The sequence below is a fragment of the Ursus arctos genome, unplaced genomic scaffold (assembly GCF_023065955.2).
Source record: "Ursus arctos isolate Adak ecotype North America unplaced genomic scaffold, UrsArc2.0 scaffold_36, whole genome shotgun sequence".
In the NCBI taxonomy this organism is placed as follows: Eukaryota; Metazoa; Chordata; class Mammalia; order Carnivora; family Ursidae; genus Ursus; species Ursus arctos.
In genome coordinates this window covers 3364149-3385000 of record NW_026623050.1, presented here as the reverse complement: position 1 = coordinate 3385000, position 20852 = coordinate 3364149, and the positions used below count along the sequence as shown (strand labels likewise).

The 20852-nt window shown below is 36.7% G+C and overlaps 1 protein-coding gene across 4 annotated transcripts in view; it reads right to left on the bottom strand.

Moving 5' to 3' along the window:
* The window catches only part of CDIN1 (CDAN1 interacting nuclease 1), a 206556-nt gene that overhangs the window by 147597 nt on the left and 38107 nt on the right, over positions 1 to 20852 (bottom strand). For 3 of the 4 annotated variants that reach the window (XM_026480060.4, XM_057306196.1, XM_057306197.1), the window contains exons 2-4: positions 8454 to 8499; positions 7500 to 7564; positions 621 to 681 (exon numbers count right to left, since the gene is read on the bottom strand). In XM_026480060.4, the coding sequence (XP_026335845.1) occupies positions 621 to 681; positions 7500 to 7564; positions 8454 to 8499 (172 nt within the window). The remainder of the gene's footprint in view (positions 1 to 620; positions 682 to 7499; positions 7565 to 8453; positions 8500 to 20852) is intronic. The other variant, XM_048218745.2, reaches the window with a different exon arrangement.

Genomic DNA, 20852 nt, shown 5'->3' with positions numbered 1-20852 from the left:
AACTCTTTAGGGTTTCCTTTTTTAAATGCAAGACTATTATTTGTTTCCCCAAACAGAAGCAGATCAGAGTTAACAAATAAGTTCAATAAATCACTTAATACTTGGTGTTACTAAGAGCAGTATGCTTCTTCATATAGACAGACTTTTCTAAAAGGCAAGTATCTTTTATCATAATAAAAGTTTGCTAACAAAAAAATATATCAAGTAAACATTACATTTTTAAGTATACGATTTCTCTCTTCATTTTTATAATAGCATAGGTTTCTTGGCATACGTCTCTTTACTTAACATGGGTATTTCTCACACTAAATTAAGACAACACATCCAAAGAGGAGCATGTCCTGAGTTGTTTGGTTGAAATTTCCCACAAAATAAGAAACCAAGAAGCTGTTTATACATTTGCCTTAAAAGAAGCAGACTAATTATGTTAACTGATTTATTAATATATGAAGTTCTTTGTCCAATTATTAAAACTACAAAGAGACCAGGGAGCAATTTAAATGTCTAATGCACCTCAAAACCTCTTTCTTTAAGGTTAATTATAATTCTAAGCAAAGCTACTCTAGAGAGGCCCCTTAGGTTTTATGCAGGTTTAAATAAAATAATAACAATAACATTACCTCATTGGCCAGCTCCAGGAGCACTGGGGCCGCTCCATTTCTCCCCACTCCATTCAGGTACCTAGACAGACAAAGCCAAGTGGTAATGCAGTGACAAGAAAAGGCCAGCATAGACTTGTCAGCATCCCCTGTGAGTACACATTTCTCCTGGGCAAATGCCACGCTCAACTCTAGTTAAAGTATGCTACTGTCATAGGAAAGCAAGGGAAAAGGAAAACAAGAACAACTTACCTCAAAACCACTGGCAACTTACTAACTGAAGTTAGGGGAGTGAGGTATGAGCACAACGGGCTCCCTTCCCTTCCGGGAAGATGGAAGTGATTTTGAAAAGAACTAGCCCTATCACCAGGCTTCATCTACACCACAACCACCTTATGCAAAGGAAATAAGTTTACTCTTCGGGTTTGAAAAAAAGCATCCACTGGTTGACACCTTATTAAGAAACAAATGGAGCAGACTTGTCATCGGTGGGTCAGCACACCTTGTCAGGCAACACAAGCCATCATCTTATCTGCCCTGGATTTCTATCATAACCTCCATCCTTCCTCATTCCCTAATCCAGCTATAAAAAAGCAACAAAAAAAAACCCCTCCCCAGATCCATTCCAGACATGGAAGCCAAAGTGATTTTTTTAAAGCAAAAATTTGAATGTGCCATTCTCCTCAAAACATTTCACAGTCCCACATTAAATCTCAAGGCTCAAATATAACCACTTAATACCTCTTATAAATTTCTTCATAATCTGGTTCCCACCTATTGTCCTCGGCCAGTCTCATCTGTAATCACTGTTCTGCACTCCAACCTTTACCTGGAGAACTCGTGATTCAGCTTACATATGACTTTCTTCAATCCAACACAAGCCAGGGGTAAGTTAGGTGTCCCAAGGTGCAACTGATAAGCACCTTGTGAATATCTCCATCACTTAACACAGCAGCATATTTTATATGCCTACTTACTTGTCCACCTCAAACCCATTTCCCAATGCAAGGTTGAAAGCCTGATGAGGGTAGAGGAATTGTATTTTATTCAATTTATTATGCCTAAAACAACTTTTGGCTTATAATAGGTGATTGCATCATACATATATATTTTTTTTCTTTAATAAATGACTGATATCATAACTTTTAAAAGCCATACTGATCAAGAAAAGACATTCAATATGGATGTTTTCTATAGAGCATGCTGTTTGAGCGAGTAAATTAACAATATTTGTTTCATAGTAAAAATCAAAGTCAACAGATGAGGTCTTCCATATAACTACCACAAGCAGATATTAAATTATATTATTTCACAAACATGATTACAAAAATGTATGATTTTTCCTATGAACAAAGTGGAAAAATGTAAATTAGTCAAGGTAGGAAGTCTCAGGATCATTACACCTTCAAAGTAATTATAATAAGTTCATTTTCTGTATATTAGGGACCTCCTTGAAAAAACCGTTTAGGAATCTAATTGAGAAATAAGCACTCTCAGAAGAAAAGAAAAAAAAAAAAAGGCAAGTGTGGTTTAGAGAAAGGCCCCTGGGAACCAGCTTAGCTCAGAACCTCACATCAACTCACAACATTTCCATTGCACTGACAGGGCTGCTCCGGAAACAACCAATCCATTTGGTCAAGTTTGACTAACTAATCCTGTGTTCAAAGCCACCAAACATGCACATTTGTAAAGGGTTCAGACTCCAGGTCAGATTAGTTAAGCCTATACTGTATTAGGATATCTTCACAACTTTCTACTCAACATTCACTTATCCCACAAACATTTCTGAGTGCTAACTTGCACTGGACCTATTCCAGGTTCTGAAGGAGAAGCCCCGAACAGATCTTCCATGATTCCTGCCATCACAGAGATGATATTGCAGTGGAGAGACAATAAAAACAGAAATACATACATAATATCATGATACACTCTACGGTAAAATGGAAGCTCAGACGGGTTGGTCGGGAAGCCATCTCTAAGGCAGTGACACGTGGGTCGAGGCCCATAAGAAGGCAAATGGTGAGCCATGGGAGGAAGACCATTCCCAGCAAAAGAACAGTAAGCACAAATGTCAGGAATGTGCCCGGGGTGTGTGAGGACCAGGAAAGGCTCTAGTGTGACCAGAGAAGAGTTTTGAGAGCTAACTGGAAATAATGAAAAAGAGTAGCTAGACCTCAGACCACTGCCTATGCCAGAGAACTGTCGTTGGGGCTCAAAACTCCATGGTTTCACGTAAATGTTGCATTAACCATTAACCAATGGAGCACCTCTACTAAGTTTAAAGAACAGGAGATAGTCAAACAATAACCCACTATATCTATATAGAAACATGTTCGTACTTAATACAGTGGAAATTCCTAATTATGAGCTTGTTAAAAGCTGCCTAGTTGCCAAGAAACAAAACCCCAGGGTACTGATGAAACCCATCTGGGCTCTCTTAGCTGGTGAACAGTGAAGCTCTGACACGGAACCCCATCTCCCAAGGTCGACTGAGGGGCCTTCAAATGTTGAAAAGGGTAGACCTGATTCTGAATATATTTATTCTCCAATTTGTTTCCTAACTATATTCTGTAACACTTCAGAAGTGCTGGGGAAAAGAAATTAAGTGAAAATTAATTTGAAGTTGTTAAGTTTTCCTTTTTGGGAACTTTGTCTTCTATACCAAGGGACAGATTAGTTTTATTCAAATTTTAGAAATGCAATCAAAGGAGCATACGAATTACAGAAAATATTCAGTGAGGACATGATCAGAAATTCCTAATGCTACCCTTCTCTGCATCCTCAAAACATCTTGTGCAAACCTGCAGTGTAGACTTTCCATATATTTACAATAGTTTGTTTCTCTCCAATCGGACTTGGAAGCTCTTTGGGAGAGGCCTACCCAAATGAATGCTGACCCTACATCCAACAGACCCTTAGCAAAGATCTGAATTATAACAGCTCTAAGGATGTGATTATGGATACTACATTAAGGTGACCTGTGCCATCTTCCTAATACCTATTTGTAAATTAAAGCTACTTTGCACAGAAGCTATGTGTCATCCTCAGCTTTGCCACAGGAGGACTAAGAAATGTTTACCTTGTGGGTGAAACCATCCTTAAAAGATCTTCATGGAAAGTCCATTTTATGTTTTTTTGAGTGTGAAAGATTTATTAGCATCTAAGATTAAAATAATATGTACTGATTTAAAATATTTTTTGAAGATTTTATTTATTTATTTGAGAGAGAGAGTGCGTGCTCGTGAGCACAGGTGGGGGAGGGGCAGAGGGAGAAGCAGACTTCCACGCTGAGCAGGGAGCCTTCTGGGGGGCTGATCCCAGGACCCTGGATCATGACCTGAGCTGAAGGCATATGCTTAACTGACTAAGCCACCACGGTACCTCTGATTTAAAATATTAAAGGCAAGGTTATTTGATCTTTATTATTTTCACAATAATTATAATGGTAGAACTTCAAAAACCTACCAAAATTCTATTCTAAGTTTACAGCTGAATACCACGTTTGTTGATTCTACCTTTAAAATTTCTGGAGCCCATCTCCATGTTTAGTGGGTTGTCTTCCCACTAAAACAGAGCAGTTGAGGACAGGTACCATGTCTTACTTACATTTGTATACTTGATTCCTAGCTTGGTAGATGGGACACAGTAAGCGCAAAGTAAATTGTGCTAATTAAACAAAAAAGTGGTTCAAATTTTCAGAAACTAATTTTGTCATGCAATATCAATAACATATTTGAGCTAACCTTTTTCCATGTGAACATCTGAATGAAACTCAATTGATCTGATTCTCTAAAGCTAATAAAGCTGGCCCTCAAACAGTATGCGTTGGAAGAAGGCAAAAGATGGGAGACAACATTTCCAAACCTTGCTATTGATGGGGATTTGCAAATCTGACCACGTGTGAATGTGTCTGTGCGTGTGCATACATGTCCCTTGCAACAGTCGGGATGGACCTAAATAAATTTTACCACGTATGTTTCCTGTTTGGAAATAAAATGCCATTACTACAGGGGGAAAGAATAGAGTTGTTTTCAAAATGAACACTCAAGCTGTATCTGCACATACACAACATGAAGAAGTGTGAGGAAATGTCCTCAATAATTCAAGAGCTTGAGAAAACATTTTCAGCTGATATTTGGATACTTTGAACTTTCAGTTAACCACGATGGAATCACACAGTGGACTATATGGTTTATAAATACAGACTTTGAATTCTGAATTGCGATCATCTCAACACTAGCAAGAATGCAGAGACACAGGAATTCTCTGACAGCGCTAGGGGGAAACCATTATAACCTTTCTAGACAGTAATTTGGCAACATATAATAAAATTTTTAAATGCTCATTATTTGCACCAGTAATTATATATATAGAAATCTTAAAAAACCAATCCAAAATGCAAATACTTACATACCAAAATGTTTATCATAGTATTATTTTTATATTACAACATTGGAAACATATATGTTCAACAGAGTTATAATTCAGTAAATTATGGTACTTCTATACGATGAAATAATGCAATCAATAAAATGTTTACAAAAAGCTTTCTACAAAGTGATATGATGTCATACACATTTTTCCAAGTATAAAATTCAGGATTCACAATAGTATATATAGTATGACCTCATCTATATAAAAATGGATTAACAAAAGACTAGAATGAAAAATACCACAGTGGTTATCAGTGGCTGCTACAATTACGGGTGAACATGCATTCCTTCCTATACCATCACAAGTGTGCTTAATTTCCACAATATGCAAGTATTACGTTTATAAAAGAAAAAGAATTTTTAAAAAGTATTAACATTGTCAAACTGCTTACATATATTTTGATATAATACAATTTGCCTTTATTATTATCAGCTGGAAAACAAAACTCTCTTATGGCCAATGTACCTTAGAGAATACAAGGACATTAAACCAGCATGTTCACAAGAGGCTGTGTGGTCAATCCACGTGAAAGGTAACAATGTGGCCCATCTCCAAGCACAGAGCGCAGGGCAGAAAGCCAGGGAGCAGAATGGTCAAGGGAGAAACTGGTGAGACTCCTTTCTTATTAGTCTGTCCATTACAGCCTAACTTCACATTTTTGCTTCAAAATGTTATGACTCCTCAAAACAACTGAGAGTCTCACATTTAAATAAATTTATAAATATATATAAATATATGTGTATATATTTCTGTAGTCTCATTATTGCTCACCCAAATGTTCATCATTAAGTAACCGTATTGACAGGAAAGAATTTTATTTCTGGCTTGACCTACTCAAATAATCCAATAAAGTACGTTCATACCTCAGTAAATAAATATACTTTCAAATGAAACTAAATTTTAAAAAGCAGCACTGAGAGGTCTTAGAAATCATCTAATTAAAATAGCCTTTAAACAACAATGAAAATGACTGTCAGGGGGCAGTCCCACAGCCCGTTAAGTAGATCTCCAAATTTCTAGGAAAGGCTCTATTTTCTACTGCCTATGTTACCAAGGCTTTAAAGACCGGACATAGAACCAAACTTTTATATGATGGCCTAAGACAATCATTTTTACAAACAAAAATGTACTTTTTGACAGGTAAGTAGTTTTTCAGTCTTTCTTTGGAGGGTCTGGATTCCAACGCTATTGTTGACTTCATAGCACTTTGTGAGCCATTCTTCATTTTTCATGATTGATTTACATTATAACTTTCATTCAAATATTGATGTCACCGAAGAACTATAACTTTCGAAAAAATCAATTCAGATTCTACAAAGACTTGTTTAGAGGGGAATTCTCCTAGACACAAAAGTGTGAGTGCTTATGTGGTGTGTGTATCTTTAACAGACGTTACTACTGAAAACTGAACGCATCTCTTATTATACATGGCACAGTGTATAATTTTTTAAAAGGCTAACTTCAGTAACGTTTCTTTTCAATAAACACTTCTCAATTCTTAAAAAATGACTTTACAGAAACACAATACCGATATTTACTCTAGATACTCATTTCATTCATAAAATATTCGTGCATAAAAATCATTCATCTAAAATCGGCAGTGTCACTCTCACCACAGAAACGTTGATCTGTCAATCTTAGGTGTAATAATTTAAGAGCATATTTCAGACAGTTTTCCTTTCCAATATGTCCTTGAAATATTTAAGAAACCAACCAACAATGCTAATGCAAACCATTACCATTTACAGTTATAAATTATTCAGTCATATTACAAAGACAATAACATTTTGAGAATTTTTTTTAGAAGAGCTACTTTAAACATTCTGTTTTAGAACAGAGGTTGAAAACTATTTGTAATAAATTAGGCTGAAATTAAAATATCCCCTGGACACTATGTTGTTGATTTAATACCGAGATTTTCTTTTTAAAATACAAAACCCCATTTAAAATGTGACAGTTGTCTATTATTACCTATCTCCGTATGTCCTTACTTGACATGTCTTTTTTTTTTCCATCTCTAAAATGGCAAACCCAATACCTATGATGCAAAATAGAAGTGAACCAAATTCAATCTTATTTTCTAACGTATTTTTCATCTTGTTGATCTAAAGAAATAAAACTTGATTCGAGAACTTCCACACATGTATGTAGATACATGTGTGTATTAACATGCGTCTATACAAGATGTGCACTTACAATAAGTTTAAAGTAGCCAACTGAGATTTCATAATACTGTAAGGATTTCCCACATAGGATGCATACACACAATCAAGATAGTCTCACCATATTTTCTAAACAAACCATTTGAGAAATCATCAAAAAATATACCTGAAGTCTCAAGTAAGACTTATATCACAATGCCCTGAATGTTATATAGACAATTAATTTAGTAACCTAATTTATTCATAATTATTATTACAATTAATAGGTACTATGATACCCTCTAGTGGGGCAGGCAGGTCATACCTCTGATAATAACTTTCGATCGCTTCTGAAGTATGATGTTTGGCATGTGTTCTTTTAATATGTTTCTGAAACAAAACAAAAAAAGATCTTTATGTCGTGTCACGCATCAGGTCCAAGAACAGAATGACACATCTCCTCATCCCAATATCTAGCACACAGGGCAAGGCGGATAATAGTTTGGGGATTTGGGTGGTGGTAGGTCTTTTTTCCTTCTACTCTATGAATCTATGCATTCTAACCTCTACTGCCTGGCCAGGACGTCTTCAGCCTGCACCTCAAGGTACAGTATATATGTAAAAGCCAACAGGGTCATAGTAATTGAATCTAAATAAGTTTGCTTAGGGTTGCAGAGGGCAAAGAAAAACTTGTTCCCTCTTTCAACCTTTGTATTAATTTTCCCTCAATTCAATTCCATCTAAGTCCTCTGCACTCTAGTTTTACAAGCCAATTGCCATTTTTAACCAGGAAGAACATTGCTTAAAAACAACTTATTTGAAAACTACAAAAAGTAATTCCATAGAGACTTGCCACTTGACTGACACCTGTCATCTCATGATAAATGACTCCATTTTCTGCCTCTCTTGCCTTCTGCCACTCCAGCAATGGTCATTTATCATCATCTCTGTCAGCAATGGAAAGCAGCACTGACAGTGCAAGTCAGCAAACATTTAGCACATGGAACCACGCAACACAGGGAAATTATTATTGTCAGAATAATAATGGTTTAGCATAATTTATTACAGGTCCACCAAATAAGCAAAGGCTAGATGTTATTAGACAGATGGATGGGTAGGCTTGGCAGGCCTCCACTGAGACGCAGGCGGTGCTTGATGTGGAAAGGAGAACATCCTCCAACCCAATCAGAGAGCTGGCAGTTCAATTACAAAGAAATAAAGGGACATTCATCATTCAATTAGGCACCTGTCAACCCTCACAAAGGAGAAAACTTCTAACCTGGTACTCCTGGGAGAAGATGCTCAGCAGAGTGGCCTGCGATTGACTGGAACAAATAAAAGAAGGACAAAGTTAATTACTGGAGTGCACGGCAAAGAAACAAAAGAGAAAGGAGCTTCAAAGGTGGGCCTGCTGCCCTGTAATCTAACAGAACATGAAAACAAGTGTGGAAAAGTTGTTCCAGATGAACACCTCCAACAAAGGCTTCCTGCTGCTAGGTCAAGGAGACAGAAAAAGGGAAAGGGAAAAATATGGATGGCCTTGGAGCAAACGATCACACAATCTGGACGTTTTTTAAACTTTAGAATGATTATAAATCACGTCTGTAGCGTGCAGTTATGTTAAAACAGACCAAGAGGAGGCAAGGTTTATTTCCATTAATAAATGATAAGAGTCAAATCCCAGAACCAGTGGAGAACATGCGGTTCACTCACTGGCAGCATTCTAAATTTAGTTTGTTAGCGGACAGGTATCCTCTTCTGCAGCTATCTCAGAGTCAGGGGGGAAAACTCTGGTCTTCCCTAGAAGTAGCACCGCGAGACCACTGGAACATTCCTACTGACACTAGCGGGCTTTGAAAAGAGAGGCTTTCACAGCAGAAAGCCGAGGTCCTGGGAGTATGTCATTCCCAAAGATGGCCAGAAGCCTTATGCATCCAAGACGCCACACAATGTCAAACACCTGGCAGCGAAACAACCTGGAAAACACTCTTCCCAAGTGGGAATGTGCCTCTCACAACTGTGAACGTTTAGAAATAGAACGGAATTTTTTTTTTCTCTAAAAAGCAATCAATATCCTACTGCTACTCTTTTTGATTGCCCTCTGTAGATATCTCTACCTTATCATATCTTGAGAACAATTAATTATTTCTGATATATTTTCCTACCAAATGCTATCTGAACAAATTACAATGTTAATAATTTGACTTTTATGGTGCACCAAAGCACTATGAATAATTAAAATTTTTCTATGCGTGAATGAAACCTCTTAAGCTCATCACAGGTAATTTGGAGAGTGTGAAATAAAAACAAGACACCATATTTCTTTACTCGTTGCCACTGTGTTGTCATCTGCACACCATCACCAATTTGGCTTCAAAACCCTTTCCATTCTCATCAGACTACAAAAAAATAGGTTAAAAAAAACCACAAACACTGTAAAAGTTTAGCAAGGAAAATCAATCATTACTAAAGAATTGCTTTAATAACTCAAAGGCACTGAGATTGAATAAAAATTTTAAAACAATTATAAACTCACTATAGTCCAATTTTTTCAGTTTCCCTTTAAAAATGGAAGCTACCTTTGAAAGAGCTAATTTTACACATAAAATCTTCCTATTATTTCTGGCTTGCCTGAACTTCATATGAAATCAGATACCCCAGTAGGGTTTCTGACAACCAGCGTCTGAAAAAAAAAATGGCAAAATTAAGCCCAGATCCTTCCATACTGAATAAGTCAATACATGAAATATTTATGTGCAGTAAATAGACCCCCTCCTCATTGTACAGCAAAATATATTTAGGTCAGCCATTTAATGATAGACAAAATGTCAGTCTCCAAGGTCAGAAAATATGATGGAAATAAATGTGCTTGTAATGGGCAAGTTGGGGACCAATGACTAATAAGGAGGAAACAAAACTGTGAATAAAACAAGAGTGTAACTGTGGACGCCCAGAATGGGAGAGTAAGAGACAGCTGGAGAAATAAGTTCAGGAATAAACAGTTTCAGAGTGAGAAGTTGGTCAACAGTTGAGAGTACTGTAAAAACGGAGGATGAGATAATGTGTTTAGCCAGGAAGCTATCTTTAAACTGTTTAGAAGTCAATTCAGCATCAACTGTGGACAGAGCCTATGGAGTAACCAACGGCCAATGGGGTTAGAGAGGAGATTCCAGGAGGAGGTAAAAACTGGCCTAGACATAAAGAGAGCAAATAACATACTTAGCATAGTAAAAAAGACTGCCAGACCTGGGTCCAAAATCCTTTGGGTTTGGTTGACTAGACAAAGCTGTAGAGAGCTGAATGTCCTCTGCCAGTTTATTTGTCAACCAAGCTGGGTTGTGCCTGCTAAGCTTATAGAAGACTCACACCGTAAAGAGCAGGGAAGTATTAGTGTAACCAAGGCATTGACTCCAGCGTATATCATTTGTTATTTTCCTCTGGAGTGTTAATCCTGAGAAGATATTCCAAAGGGAAGGAGGCAAGTAGAGGTTAGAGCAATCATAGTCTTCAAGGGTACAGCTCTGAAGAGCTTACCACGTTTGCCCTTCCCCCACAGCAGCCTCCCAGTGTTGGATCTGATTGGCTAAGAGTGCAGAAGTTTTGGTATAAATTCAACAATCACCAGGTTCACAAGGAATATGGTTTTCAGCTAAAGAAGAGGGGAGAAAAGGACATGAGTAACTGAAAAGTCTATCTTGGACACCACAGTCAATCAGTCGGCAGTACTCACTGTGCATCTATACCGTCCTGAGGTCATGGGTAGGGGGAAATATACCATCATGAAAGAAAGAAAGAAAGAAAGAAAGAAAGAAAGAAAGAAAGAAAGAAAGAAAGGAAGGAAGGAAGGAAGGAAGGAAGGAAGGAAGAAAGAAAAGAAAGAAAGAAAGAAAGAAAGAAAAGAAAAAAGAAAGAAAAGAAAAGAAAAGAAAAGAAGAAAGAAAGAAAGAAAGAAAGAAAGAAAGAAAGAAAGAAAGAAAGAAAGAAAAGAAAAGAAAAGAAGAAACTAAGTAACCAACTTAGAGGAAACTTTCAACATGTATGTGCAACCGAAAAAGCAAAAATTAGAACACTGTCAAGTACCAATGTATTTTTTAGGGATCTAGTGAAGCAAATCACACTCTGAATCCTCACATATTTCAAGACTACACTGGCTTTGGAGCCTAGATGTGTCACTTAGCGTATATGTGTTTTAGATTTACATGTTCAAAAACAGAGTCACTTAGGGGCGCCTGGGTGGCACAGCGGTTAAGCGCCTGCCTTCGGCTCAGGGCGTGATCCCGGCGTTATGGGATCGAGCCCCACATCAGGCTCCTCCGCTATGAGCCTGCTTCTTCCTCTCCCACTCCCCCTGCTTGTGTTCCCTCTCTCACTGGCTCTCTCTGTCAAATAAATAAATAATCTTAAAAAAAAAAAAAGAGTCACTTATTTTGCACAAATGACCAAGATACATTATTAAAACCTCTTCAAAAATCAGTTTTGTCTTTTTTTACCATGCTACCCTCCCAGATTAAGCACCTTATCCTGCAGCTTTCTGAAAAAAGAAGAGCAAGCTGGGGGACCCCTAGAATGGCTATGCAAAACCTTGCCCAAGTCATGTGAGTGGCTACACGGAGCAGGAGCAGTCATACTGCAGCAGTGGCGAAGCAAGCATGAGGTCAGAGCCAACACAATGAGGATGGTGGCACAGAAGAGGGAAAGAGCCCGGGGCCTTGAGAACATTGTTGAGCTGCTCAAGCAACCACGAACTGAACTGACCATGTTCCATACTTCTTCTGAGTAATAATATATGCCTTTTTTCTTAACCTTCAGAAAGAAGAAATAAACCCACTCCGGTTTCTATGTGTCCTGGAAATAGGAGACATGATAGAGGGAGGAGGAGAAAAGGTACTCCATCATGATGGCACGTGTATGCAATGTGCTACCTGGAAAGGACTGTCCATTTTTGTACTTTCTAATTCTCTTCTTAGCTGGAAGTTACTGTATTTGGCTTCCTTAAAGTTGTTCCTCTGCCTGTCACTGTGTCACTAAATTGATGTGCCCAGAGATCATAAATTGGGGGGTGTGTATATGATTTTTCCATATAGATTTTAAATTCTTACAGGGTACTATTTACTCTCACTTTACATTGCATTCAGGACTCTTCAAACCCGATATATGAAAAGGTGATATACCAGCTCCCCATTCAATATTTAATTCAACATGTCCCCAGATCTGTCCAGCTAAGATATTCAGTGACCTGAAGGATATTAGAGAAAATGAACATCAGAGGGGTTCATGAGTACTGCAGGACTCAGCACAGTCCTAGTTGCAATTCAACTTTCATATAAGGGGGAAGTCCTCACGTTCCCAGGTGGAGACTTATAGAAAAAAAAAAAAAAAGGAATCTTAAGGAATAAGATACCACACATTTTATGTTCTTCCTCTTCTCAAGTACCCAACCTCTGAAAAAGACCATAAAAAAGTAAATACCATTATTTAATTTCCAAGCTCCTTTTGCTACAGAATCTGGGAAGCTTAAATGTCTACACTTTACTGAGCTCAAAATTCTTTGAGCAAAATAAATATTATTTCTGGGACTCAGAAAGCAGTAAACAATTCAAAGGGAGATGAAGCAGGATATTCCTACAAAGAAAGAGACTTGAAGACCTCATGGTTACGAGGCGCAATCCTCTAAGTCTGTGAAAGAACGCAGTGGAACACTGGCTGTATGTGGTTAATGATTCAGAGTACTTGTCAAGGAAGGTCTTCTATGACAGCAATACACCTGCCCCCCCTCATTGCACCTTCCTATACACCTGCACACGAATTTCAAATGGAGACCCTTTTTCCCCTTCTAAAATCAAAATGAAATTTAATAAGATAGCAAGACTTGGTACAAAAAATACCACTTTTTTTTTTTTCAGGAACATATAATGCAAAAATGGAAAGAATCTGGAGAGAGATTACTGATACTCTGATACTGGGGGTGAGGGGAGGAGCATACAGAAGGAGAAAAATAGTTAAATTCAAGAAATAGAGAAATATTTATGCATTCTACCTACCCACGCCCCAATTTCCTCTCTTCCCAACTTTCAACTTTATACCAAGGTTGCAGACCATATTCTATGACCAATCATAGCAAATATTCCCATAAATTAGTATACAGATGGCAGCATTAAGCTTAGCAATAATCAATTATCAAAAAGAAAATTTTTGAAAGACTACAGGTGTTACATATATGAAAAAAGAGTAATTGTCTCAGGCTCTTAACTAATCTTGCTGGTAACCTGAAGTCACGAATAAAACAGCTCTACAAGAGCTAAAATTTATATGGATATTTACTTTGTCCTAGAAACTACACTGGGCACTTTGTTTTACCCCCACAACAATCCCCTGAGGTAGGTACTATTATCTTCCTTATTTTAAAGATGTGGAAATGAAGGAAGAGAAGTTAAGTAATACACACAACTGCTTATTTGTGGAACAGGGAATCAAAATCCTGGTCCAACTCCCAAACCCAAACTCTTCATCTCAGTGCCAATCTGCCTTTCCAACAGTTCCCAGAAATCAGTTCTACATGTCATGTGTACTAATACCCCTGCTTGAGCGTTTATATGGTATCACATTACACTCCAGACACCCCTGCAAGGTAGGCACTGTTGCTTTTTTAATAGGAAATTGAAGCCACGGATGTTTTGAGCAAATTCTGTGGCTTTAGACAATATTCCCTTAAAAAAAAAAAACCCAAAAAACAAATTACAGTTTTCCTTTAACTAGCTACATAAAAATGCTCTTCTTTTTTGTGTTGAAAGATAAAGGAACTATTGACTTCAAGAAACAATCTAGGATTAAAAAATTGCTGGATCGTTTCCATTATTCCCACTGCAGTAAGGTATATTTTGTTAATAACCACATCATTGCCTCAAGTGTCTCTATGTGACTGCATATATGTCTTTTGCTCAAAATGCTATTTACTGCATACAAAGCAGATTTAAATTCTTCCCTGAACAACAAAGTATAAATAACCCAGTCTTCTCTATAGAGGACAACACCCTCTACAAGTGTTAATTAAATAATATTTAATGAAGAGTTTCCTAGTTATGAAATAGTATATAGTCTGTGTAAAGTGCAGAGATGCCCATTGTTAGCATTCTGGCATATAACCTTCCTGGGTTTTTATTCTGTGTCTGCTGTGAGTGTGCGTGTGCGTGTGCGTGACTATGCACACACATAAACATTTTAAAAATTATGTTTTTAACGTACTTTTTTGTCACATGTCTTCATTATGTAAGATATTAACATTTATCTATGCCATATTAACTCTTGTTAAACTATTTTTTTTGTGAATAAGACACATAAGAAAAAAAAACCAGAACAAATGTTCAGCCAATGAATATATAAAAGATGAAACCACATAGAGCCACATAGAATAAACAAAGAGAACACTGCTAGCATCCCAAAAAGCACGCTACTCACTCACCAACCCTTTCCGCTCACAAACAAACCTGATCTCTATGCTCATCTCTGTCTTACTCTTCTTTATAGTTTTACCACCCAAATAAGTATCACTAAGGTGTATAGGTGTGCTTTGCCTGTGTGCAAACTTCACATTAATGGAACCACGCAGTGTGCTCTTCTGTATCTGGCCCCTTCGTGGGACAGTATGTCTGTGAAAGTCATCCATGCTAATTTAAGCACAGCTAAGTCTTCCTTGGTGTTATGCAGTGTATCCTATTGTATAAGTAGGTACCACATTTATCTCTTCTATTGTTGACGGACATCTGAATGGTTTTCAGTCTTTTGCTAATGAAAATAATGCTGCAGTGAACAATCCTGCAGACCTCTTGATGCACACGTGCACACATTTCTAAGGAGTATAGATGTGGGAGTGAAAGTTTGGGTCCATCTCTAGCATCAGTAGATACTGTCAAACAATTTTTCAAAGTGTTTGCAACAACTTTAAAATTCCACCAACTTTAAAGGGAAGTCCCCATTGCTAATCATCCTTGTCACATGGCTTAGTGCTTAGTCCATAGCTCGCCTTTTCATTTTCTTTATGGTATCTTTTGAAGTGCAGAAGCTTTTCATTTTGATGGCATTCAATTCATCAATTCTTTAATTTGATTACTCATACTTTCTGTGTCTCTTCTAAGAAATCTTCGCCTACCTATAGTCATGAAACTATTTTCATATGCTTTCTTTTAGAAGCTAAATAGTGTTAGCTCTAACATTGAGGCCTATGATGTATCTTGAATTAAATCTGTACATTGATAGGAGATAGGAGTTGCAGTTTGTTTTTCTTAGTTTCATACAAATATCTCATTGACCACACACCATGTGCCCCCTGAATTATCACTATTGCCTCTGAGGAAACCAAATACCTGAAGGTCTATTTTGGGACTTTCTAATCTGTTCCATTAACTGATATATTTATCTTTATACAGATCCTACATTGTTTTGATTATTGTGGCTAAACAATGTATATTTAATTTAATTACTGATATATTTAGAATTAAATCAATCATCTTACTAAATGCTAATTGTCTTACCCACTTTACATTCCCCCCTCTCCTTTCTTTTTTTTTTTTTTTAAAGATTTTATTTATTTATTCGACAGAGATAGAGACAGCCAGAGAGAGAGGGAACACAAGCAGGGGGAGTGGGAGAGGAAGAAGCAGGCTCATAGCGGAGGAGCCTGATGTGGGGCTCGATCCCATAACGCCCGGATCATGCCCTGAGCCGAAGGCAGACGCCCAACCATTGTGCCACCCAGGCGCCCCAATCCCCCCCCCCGCCCCCCTCTCCTTTCTTGTCTTAGTTTCAATTGGCTTAATACTTATTCTTCATTATTGAACACTGGCAATTTGCAAGTTGTATATTCTTTACAAGTTATACCATTCCTTTAATGATTGTCCTACATAATCACATGCCTCCTCAAATGATCATAATTTATTATTAATTAGTGATTAACTGTTGCATGGAAAATACAGAAACTTCACAACACTATCCACGGTTCTCCCCTCCTGCAACATAAGATATTATGGGCATTATTTTCATTCTGCATATATCCTACAGTCATAAGGCATTGCTATTGCTTTATATAGTCTCTGTTCATTCAGATATACCAACATATATATGGTATCACTGCCCTTCCTTCCTTCTCCACTCTTACATCTGGAATAACTTTCTTTTAATAAATCCATCAGTACAGATGTGTAGGTGATGTCAAATTTTGATTCTTTCAATGATAATTCTTTCAGTGTCTTATTTCTCTACCTAGTTTCAGGATTTTTTTTTTATCTTTAGTTTTTAGGATTTTTAACGATAGTATTTATTTCCCTTTTTGCTTAGAATCTGTTGGACTTCTTAAATATATGGCTGAATATCATTCATCATTTTGGGAATATTCTTAATCATTATTTCCTCCAACATTGCTTTAGCACTCTCCCTCCTCCTGAGACTCTAAATAAGAGTACTGAGCCTCCCCTTCCTATAACCTCTAACTCTTACTCTGTCTTCAAATGTTCCACCTTTTTGTTATTCTTTGCTATTCTATGTTATATTCCGGGTATTTTCTTCTGTTCTATCTTCCAGTTCACTAATCCCCTCTTCAATAATGTCTAATTTACTGTTAAATCCTTTGAAATTCGGTTTTTGTATTTTCCACTTGTAGACTTTCTATTTGATTATTTTTCAAATAAGTTCCCTGTAACATGCTTCAATATTCTTTCTAACTCCTTGAATAAAGTAAAATTATAAAAATTCTGTTAGCGTTCCAATAAGTAGAGACCCTTTAAGTCTATTTCTACAGCTTCTACTAGCTTTCATTCATGTTGTTATGTCTACTTATGTAACTATCTTTCACTATATGTCATTCTACTTGAAAAACTGCTTTATAAATAATTTGAAAACTAAAATGTTATCTTTCTCCAGAGATAATTCTGATTTGATTCTGGGAGTACTAGAAGTCTAGAATCAGCTTAGTCCAATTTCAGTATTAATTTTGGGGGCCAATGAGGTGAACCTCAAGCTGACATGTAGAGCTGTCTTACTGTCAGTTCATATTTACTCCTAGGGTATGGCCCTTCAGGGTCCTATCTCAAAGCTTGGGACATTTACATGAGCACCCACCTTTGCTGGGCCCTGATTCTTAAACCTTGTCTTCTAGCCCTATAAAGCTGTCAAAAGTTCTGCTCTGGGCTTGATAACATCTCATAAAAGGGTAAATAGTCCCCTAAAGCCCTTATTTTCAGAAATTAAAGAAATGCATTTCAAACTAACTCATAAATTAAAGAAGAAATCATGATGGAAATAACAAAAATAGATAAAATTTAGCAATGATAGTGGTAATACCAACAGCTAGGAGAAATTTATTGCACAGATTAGATATTAGGGAGAAAAGAGAAAGGGACTGATTTTATTCTAGGAGATTCTAGGAAACTGGAGATCCTAGCACACAAAATAAAAAAGGAAAAGAAATGTAATAAGAGAATCAAGAAGGAAGAACTGAAGAGGAGTTGGATAAACTGATCTTTAAGATTCTTTTCTGCTCTAAGTCTACCCTATTTCAAATGTTCTAATTTAGTTAGTCTTAAGTACCTAGATTCCTTTCCTTTCTAATTAAATTTAAATATTAACTTTTAGAAAGAGCCATAACATAAATTAGATAAAGAATAAGAAGCCTGGGCGACAAAAACTCAATTTCTTGTGCAAAACTAAAGGTCTGGTCATTTTCCTCTAAAGCAATCCCAATAACTTCAACACAATATATAAATACTAGATACATTTGTAAGAGGTGTTTCTCAATTCTTCCTACAATGATTTCTTCTGTTTTTTTTTTTCCTTGTTTAATAAATCAGATTAAGCTACATTATAAGAAATGCTCAAATTAAGCTTGTGGTAATTTTATCATGAATGGAGAGAAAGACAGAGAGAGAGAGATAATGATAGATGAATAACAATAGCCTATATTTATAATCTTTCCCTTGTTGATTAAAATTCATCTTACTTCCAACTCTACATAGAGTATTAGGTAGTATCTCTTTCACCACTTTCTTCATTTATTTCCAAGCATGCTCCTGTCTTCATGAGCCACAACCTGACTACCTTTCAAACTATTGTCCCTCACTGATTCTCTTCAGGATCTAATGTCTTTATCTAGAAGCACTTTGATTCTATAAATTCTATTCAGCCTCCACCCCACAGCAATCTCACTTCTGCCCTCACTCCTTAACGGACACAAAGGTCACAGAGACCTCCTTATCACCAAACCCCAAAGACATATTTCTTATCCTAGCTGACCTCATGGCAACACTTTGCACTTCCTATCCCTCTTTTCTTAAAAATTGTTCCTCTCATGAATTCCAGGGCACTATTTTCTAATAACCTTCCTCCTACCCAGCATTTCAGGGCACTGTTTTCTAACAATTTTCCTCCTACCCTGCTAACCATCTCTTTCTCTCTTCCACTGTCTCCATATCCTCTTCTCTGCAGTTTCCCAGGGACATCTCTTAAACCTCTTCTCTTTTCATCTTACATGCTCATGCAGGTGAAGGCACTTCCGGCTATGTTCCGTAACGACTTCCATAACTCCCAAATGTATTATTTCCAGCCTCCATCTCTACTCAGAATCAGTCTCAATTTTATGGCTCCTTATGGGACTTTTCGCCTCTTTGGCTACAAGTTATCTTAAAATTAAATTTACCACCACCCACTTTCCCAGCAATGAGTTTCAGATCCAATTTCCCTTAAATCAATTATTTTTATAAACACAGATGCCTGAGCTAAAAATCTCTAGTCACTCCTGATTCTCCCATCCCCTTCACCCCTGAAACATCTAACAAGTCATCAAGTCTCATTAATTCTATCATCAAAAGTTGTTCACATCTGTCCCTACTCCCCTCAACTGCTAAAGACCTTCCTGAATCGCTTCCCTCGCTTCAGCTCTCTATACCCTTTAATCCAACCTCCAATTTACCAACAACGCTTCTAAAATATACATCTAATTATGTTCCCCTTTGGGCCTGAAAATCCCAAGAGGTGTCAACTACCTATATAACGAAGTTTGAACTCCTCAGCAATGCACACTTGAGGTCCCTTCTTTCTAACTTCTCACACTCTTCCCCACCTTCAAACCCCCAAGCAGTTTATAGCTTAATCTCACCACATCACTATAAATTACCATGTTCTTTATGGAGTCTGGAATGTTCTCTCTTTATTCTACTTGGGAGAACTTTCACTCTTTAGAGTAATAACTGGGCTCAGGATACTCATGTAGAACATATTATCACTATTGAATCAAGTTACTTTAGTGAAAAGAGTATGCCAAGAAATGAAATATCATAGGATTTTTAACCCCACCCTCTCATTTTAGAAAAGACAAAAGTAAAGATAATAGAGATGAAATGACTTACTCAACGTTATAGAAAATGTTATTTTACAGGTACAGGTAAATCAAGGAAAAAATAAGTTGCACTACAAGCAGGACTTAATGGAGTAATACTTTGTTTATGTCATTTTAACAGATGAGAATATCACATATTTTTGTTATTTCAGTAACTATAATGTATCTATGACTGATGTGTATAGGCTAAATCATAAATACAAATAAAAAATAAAATATGCTAGAACATATATTATATGACCAGGAGATCCAAAACCCACAAAGTCCCCACTTCTCACCACCAAACCATGTGATGAATGGGAAATCAAAATTATGAAGTTTTTCCTCCACGACAGTTCTTTTTTTCCAGCACAAAGGCAAAAATTTAAACATGAGCCTACAATATGGAAAATGATCATTTTTCCAGGTAATGTGTCATTTCCCCTGATTTAGGACCATTTTGCTGTCCTTCAGAATACTAGTTTTCTCCTACAAATTTCTGATAGACATCTTTATGTATTCCACAACTATTTTTTAAACAATGGGGAGCATCAAAAGCTGTACTGACAAGGAAGTACCAATAGGAACAATTGTTTTTATTCTGGAAGTGCTTAAAGCGTAATTGTGAAAAATCACTTAATGTTTCTAAGTCTTAGTTTCATCAACGGTACATAGAGTTATGACTTTAGAAACCATTTTCATCTTAAAAATTTTACGATTTTTATCAACTCTACAACTTCAAGGTTTACATTTATTAAATTTCTCTCTGCTTACAGCCCTAAAACTTTTAAGTATAGTTTATCAAAAAAATTGTGTGCCTTAGTCCTAATAATAATGACTTGTAATCATGTTGACATTAGACATTTCTTTGTGGGCCTAACATAACAGGTCTAGTCTAGGTCAATAGCTAGAGTGATTAAATTGTTTATTAAGACTTCTAACCATTTAAAGTAATCAGACCACAGGGTGAGAACATGAAGGAAAATAATTAACTCCTTTCATTCACCTGTGGTTATAAGGTACCACGTCCCCCAGTAGAGGTTAAATAATCACCTCTTGGGTCTAATACCACAACTGTTTCACTGCTGAAATCCCAGTCTCCCTCAAATTACCTTATTTTTTTGATACAAGACTGAAGACAGATGTTTAATAAAAGAGCCACCAGAATCTTACCTGAAAAGTTGATTTTAAAAAATTTGTATATTTACATGTAAAAATATATGCACATATAATAATATTCAAGCTAACAATTAGTCAAGTGTCGAAAGAGGGGTGTTTGTTGTTTTTGTTTGTTTGTTTTTTGTTTTTTTAGGAGAT